General features: G+C 40.3%; 1 protein-coding gene across 5 annotated transcripts in view; it reads left to right on the top strand.

Annotated features, from left to right (window-relative positions):
- The window catches only part of ppp1r9a (protein phosphatase 1, regulatory subunit 9A), a 54,528-nt gene that overhangs the window by 31,192 nt on the left and 17,336 nt on the right, over nt 1–6,000 (top strand). For all 5 annotated transcript variants that reach the window (XM_008421726.1, XM_008421729.2, XM_008421728.2 and 2 more), the window contains exons 5-6: nt 1,090–1,194; nt 5,864–5,999. In XM_008421726.1, the coding sequence (XP_008419948.1) occupies nt 1,090–1,194; nt 5,864–5,999 (241 nt within the window). The remainder of the gene's footprint in view (nt 1–1,089; nt 1,195–5,863; nt 6,000) is intronic.

Raw genomic sequence — 6,000 nt, 5'->3', positions numbered from 1 at the left:
GTCATAAAAGTGTCTGAGCCTCTCATAGACAAGTCTGCCTGCAGAGCCGCTGGGTTTCTTTAGCTCCATATGACATGGCTCAGCTGGACGCTGTCGCTGTCACGGTCATACTAAGTCCCTGCCGTTAGCTGCCGTGTTCTAGGTGGACTTATGTTTCAGACTTGGAGAGAAACTGAAAACCCAGTGGGCACAGTAGTGGATGTATGCCAAAGAAAATATTCCCTTGCGGTTATCTTATTATTATTATTGTTATTATTATTATTGTTGTTGAATGAATTTGCAGCAAAACTTTCAAAGAGTTTGCTGTGTTTTAGCTTGAAAGGACGTCTCAGCGTTACTCTAAAATGAATATTTCATGACCTTATGATGATGTCGATGCTTTCCCTCAACATTGGCACAATTGGTTAAAGTACACATTATTAGAGTGTTACATATAATGTTTGGCTCCATTTCTGTTGGTAGATAAAAAAAAAAGAAAATCAAATCAAGAAGCCCTTAGTAACTATTTAACAAAACACACTCGGATTGCTATGAGAATGAGGACCCGTTCAGTAAGAGTTTCTTTGTTGCATAAGAAAAAAAATATGCACCTTTAAGGCACTCTGGATTTATAATAGTTTTTTTAAAAAAAAAGAACAATTCCAAAATACTTTCAAGTAAACTGAATAGTTATCAAGAATGTACATTAAAATGTCTTTCCTTGCAGCTTCCTTGGCACTAAATTGTTTTTCTTTGTTTTGTTTTATCTGTAGTTCAGTTTCAGGTCAAGGAATTTTGTAAGCTTTAATTTTTATTTGTTTTTATGTACTATGTAGCCCAAGGCGAAAGACTGCCTGGCCTATGCATCCTTGTTAGCCTCCGTAACTTGCTTTTTTTTTTTTTAGCCTCATCTTTTGATTTTTGCAGGAATCAGAAGTTCCCTCTGTGAACGTTTTCTGAAGCAGCCGTGTTGCGCTTCATAAAAACGATTTGAACGTGTCTGACGTGGGTCAGTTAATATGAAATTAATGAGAAAAAATTAGGTAAAACTTCTCAAGCTCATTTCGTCACAGCCTGGCGTTGCCTGATGCCTCTGCTTCTGCCCATCAGGATCAAGGTGAATGACCAGATTGTGGAAGTGGACGGGACCAGTCTGGTGGGTGTGACCCAAAGCTTTGCTGCTTCGGTCCTGAGGAACACGTCAGGAGTCGTTCGGTAGGAAAAACTCACATCCAAATAAATTTGGTTCTTGTGAAGTCTAAAAATTATATATATGACTTTCTTAAACCATATATAAAAAAAAACCTTTTTGCTAGAGAAAACTTTATATTCAGGTTTGTTTTGTATTTGGATTTTCTGTTTAAAATTAGATGTAAGGAGCAGGAATATGATTGATTTTACGATTTTACGAAGTTATCGATTTCTCTCTTTGTTTCTCATACTTAAGCTCACATTCGCAGACAATCCATGCTTTAATTATAGGAAACAAATACAACATATAAACAACAACAAAAAAATCTATTTATGTAATGCCTGAATACCCCTAAAACAAATAGGAGATGGAGCTCTTCTTATAAACATTAATAGGGAGCCCAATTTGTTGTGCCTTTTATCTTTTCCAAACTGTCAAAATTATATTCACGGGCTCATGAACTCCCTTACTGGTTTTTGGTGAAACGTCATGTAGCAAGTTAAAGAGAGAATACACACTTTTCATAATGAGAGCAATATCCTAGAACATTTCTGGTTGAGTATCTGGCCAGTCTCACTGCTGAAACTTCATAAACCAATTGGTTTCCTTTCAACTTTTGAGCATATTTCAGAAATTGTTTTGAGGTCAAATTTGATCCAAAATCTTATGGTGTGTCTCATTGCTCATTAGGTACATGCCGTAGCACAGGTGTCAAACTCCAGTCCTGGAGGGCCGCTGCCCTGCAACTTTTAGATCTGCCTCTGCTGCACCACACCTGAATAGAATAATTAGGTCATTAGCAAGGCTCTGGAAAATGTATCTACACAAGAAGGAGGTAATTAAGCCATTTCATTCCAGTGTTTTGTACCTGTGGCACATATAAAAACTGCAGGAGAGCGGCCCTTGAGGACTGGAGTTTGACGCCCCTACCTTAAAGCCTGAATCAGCCATAGCAACACGTGTTTTTCAGAAGCATAGATATAAACCCTGCAAAATAAATCACTATCTATCCAAAAAAGCGTGAACAGAAACTTAAAAAAGCTAATTTTTTTTTTTTGTTTGTTTTGCAAGCAAAATTTAATGATGAAGAGCCTAAGGGGAAAACCCCACTTTATGATATATCTGTAACTAGTTCATTTTCATGTTTGATAAAAGAAAACGGCAGGCTGTTTTGATTCAACAAGACACATTTAGATTTGAAATGTTTTAAAATTACCCAGGACCAGCAGGTGTCTGAACGCTGCAGCTCTGAATTCCTTTAGCCCTGCTGTCATGGTGCAGAAATCACAAAGCCGCCCCTCAAGTCGCCATACTCGCTGTGAAAAACACACACACGCACACACACGCACACACCAACACTCAAAGCATGGCAGGAAGGCTTTGATTTGAAAAGCTCAAGCTGTCCTTGGCAACAGCCTGCCGTACCAGCCTCCAACCGATTCTTGTCTTTTATTCTCCTTTGGTTTGCTTAGTGTTTTTTCAACATTCGCCATGGTTTCTAACCTCCTCTCCTCTCATTTCTTTTGTCTCTTTGACTCAAACGTCCAAAGAAAAGTCCGACGCACTGTTGTGGCAGGTCACAGTTGAAGACTTCCAGTTTGCTTTATGGTTCATTACAAAGATTTTTCTCACTTGAAGCCGCAGGTGCAGTAACATCTGGAGAGTGGTCCGCGCCGCTGTTAAAAATAACCAATAAATCGATCGGATTTCGACCTCTATTTATATTCCAATAAGGCAGAAATGTCAAAAGATGCATTATGTTGTGGAAATGCAGCCCTGTTAGAAAACCTGAAGAAACCTGGTGTCACAACACACTGCTGTCCCCAGCAGATGCTGTTTGCTGAACTAATATTGACAGTGGAGGTTTTCCACACAGCAGGATGTGTGGGAGTGTGCGTGTGCGCGCGTGTGTGTGGGTGTGTGTGTGTACGTGTGTGTCGGTGAGGCAGCCTTGAAAAGGTTAACATCTATCATCTGCCCGTCTATCCTGGCTGCAAAAAATGAAGAGATTAATAAGTAAAGAACTAAAAAGCGTGCAAATGTTCAACCTGTAACTCAGCGTTCCTCCGTCACGCAGCAAATCATGATTTTCGAAACCAGAATGTTGATGTTACGTTGACGAGTTAGAGCAGGTTATTTCTGTCTCTCACTCCCCTGTGTTATTTCTGACCAGATTCGACTCTTGCTGCCACCTCCTCACTCGCACTCGATATTCAATCTTCCTCCATCACATCTCACTCAGTCCTCCTCTTCCTCTTCCTCCTCCTCTTCGGTAAATCCTTCCCTCACTTTGTCTGATCACCAGAGGTTTCGTGGCCAAATGTCCCAGATTTTCCTTTTTAGGTAAATTTAACCCCGATTTTCAGCAGCGAATCATCCAGGTATTAGACAGAGCCTCTCCTTGCTTCATTGACTACGAGTAAAATGTAGTTTAAATGTAGTTGTAAAACAGGTGGCGTTTCTAACAGAAAGTGGTCGTAATAAAATGCACAACTGTATGGTGTACAGGAAGAACATTTTTCAGTTTTTTTTTTTAAACTGTTTTCAATCCTGATTTTTTTTTTTCAGATTTAGCTCAATAAAAAAAGTTACTTATTGGTTCCTATTAAATATTACAAAGACCTCAAGAACACATTTTTGCCAAGTTGATGTATTTTACTACATCTTGGATAATATTGAAGGAGTGCTAGACATCTATTTGAAGGTACACCATGATATTCCATTTATTAGAGCCATTCTTGTCTTAATTGGAGTGCAGAAATAAATCATTTCTGGCAGTGTGTGTGTGTGCGTGTGCGTGTGTGTGCGTGTGCGTGTGTGTGTGCGTGTGTGTGTGTGTGTGTGTGTGTGTGTGTGTGTGTGTGTGTGTGTGTGTGTGCAGTTCGGCTAATCTAGCACCCTCCCGCCTGGCTGTCTCAGAGCAGGAGGAGGCAGCTACAAACCGAGACAAACTCCACTCACACGTGGAGAGAGGCTGTTTCCAGGTCATCTACTCCTCAGACGTCCCCTCGCCTGTCCATGAAGGACCTCACTGTTCCACTGCCCTTTCTATCACTGTGGATTCCCCCCCGCCCCTCTTTCTTCTCCATGCCATGTCCTTCAGTTGTTCCTTTACATGTAGATCAAGTGTGCCTCTCTGCTGGAGCGTAAGCCCTTCTCCTACCGGCCCTTAGAAATATCCGAACAAGCTCGGGGGAAATGAATTCACTTGATTGGGTCCTATCTCGAATCCACTTTCCTCTCTCCCTCTCTCACGCGCACAGATTGGACCTCGCTCACACGTGCACACGGACGCTTGGACCCTGCTGTTTTCACCATTTGCTTTAATTAGCGGCCTATTGTAGTGTTAGCTGTAAGGCGAGAGAGAAAAATAATTTAATTGGAGACAATGACATGTTTTGCCTGATTTGCAGAAGCAACGCACGCAGTGAATCAAAAGGTTTAAGCTGAGGAACATGTGCACTTCCTGCAATCCGGGAGCCAAAACGCAAACTTTAGAAGGGTCGTTCTTTTTCACATTGAAGATTTGAGTTGGATATTTTTTGTGTCCCTAAAGAGGCGCAGTCTGTTTTGTTTTTTTCCGTTTGGTTTAAATCCCTGCCAGGCTAATAGCTGGCTGCCCTGCTGTGCTGACTGGCTTCGCACATTATTATGCACATCCAGTCCCCCAGCCTCGCTCTGATACGTCAGCAAATATCGCTGTCATTGCTATTCGGCTTTGGGCCTCTGCTTCTCTCTCGTTGACTGCTGATGTTGCCTTGCCTCCCTGCATAAAAACATGACACGATCCAGGTCACCGGCACTCGACATGCGCGCCTGCTTACATGTTCACAGGAAACACATTGTTTAGCTAAAAGGAGTTGAGTTAAAGCTACTGATCAGGTAGATCAAACTCCATTTAGATAATATATTCATCCCCTATATGGCAGTATTTCAAGATCACATTTTCCATTTTGTTTTGCTTTTATTTTTTTGCTCTAAATTCTTACATAATCAAGACAAAATCTAAAACAATAATCCACACTTGCCTAATGTGACGTCACACAAAGTATATGGTATGATTATTTTGAAATGTATAATTTTCTGGTTTGTTCTTATAGAACCAATATTATATTATATTATATTATATTATATTATATTATATTATATTATATTATATTATATTATAGGGGTGGGTATTTACTGTATCGTTTACCATGTATTGTGATAAATTTCTTTCTATGATGAGAATTCTGCTTTTATCACAATAAATAACAAAAGTAATGACATCTAACCCCTCCACCCCCCAAAACTGTCCATATTGTCAGGGTGGTTAGTTTTACTATTTTCTCCACTGTTTGGTCAATAAAAACATCAATAAATATTAATTAATTTGAAAACATGGTTAAATACAGTTAATGTGGGTCTTCTGGTGACACCAATCAAACTGTGTTTTATGATTTTTGTCATAAAGAAGTGCAAATTTTTAAGGGCAATATCTAAGTTTGTGGCGCTATGATTGCCGCGTCATGCTGTCACTGCCATACATTTAACAACAAGAGAAGTACTAAGCAGTTCTTATCGTCACTTTTACAGTCATCACAATATTATCACAAAATACTGTGGTGAAACTTTTAAGTTTATATTATTTTGTACCGTATCGTGTCATATCGTATTATATATTATGTTATTAAACATTGCTTGTCCGTGCAGCTTTGTGATTGGCCGAGAGCGCCCAGGTCAGCAGAGTGAGGTGGCCACGCTCATCCAGCAGACCCTGGAGCAGGAGAGGAGGCAGAGAGAGCTCCTGGAGCAGCAGTACGCCCACTACGACGCAGACGACGACGAGG

This window comes from Poecilia reticulata, linkage group LG11 (genome assembly GCF_000633615.1).
Source record: "Poecilia reticulata strain Guanapo linkage group LG11, Guppy_female_1.0+MT, whole genome shotgun sequence".
Taxonomy (NCBI): Eukaryota; Metazoa; Chordata; class Actinopteri; order Cyprinodontiformes; family Poeciliidae; genus Poecilia; species Poecilia reticulata.
This window is presented reverse-complemented; position numbering and strand designations above follow the sequence as displayed.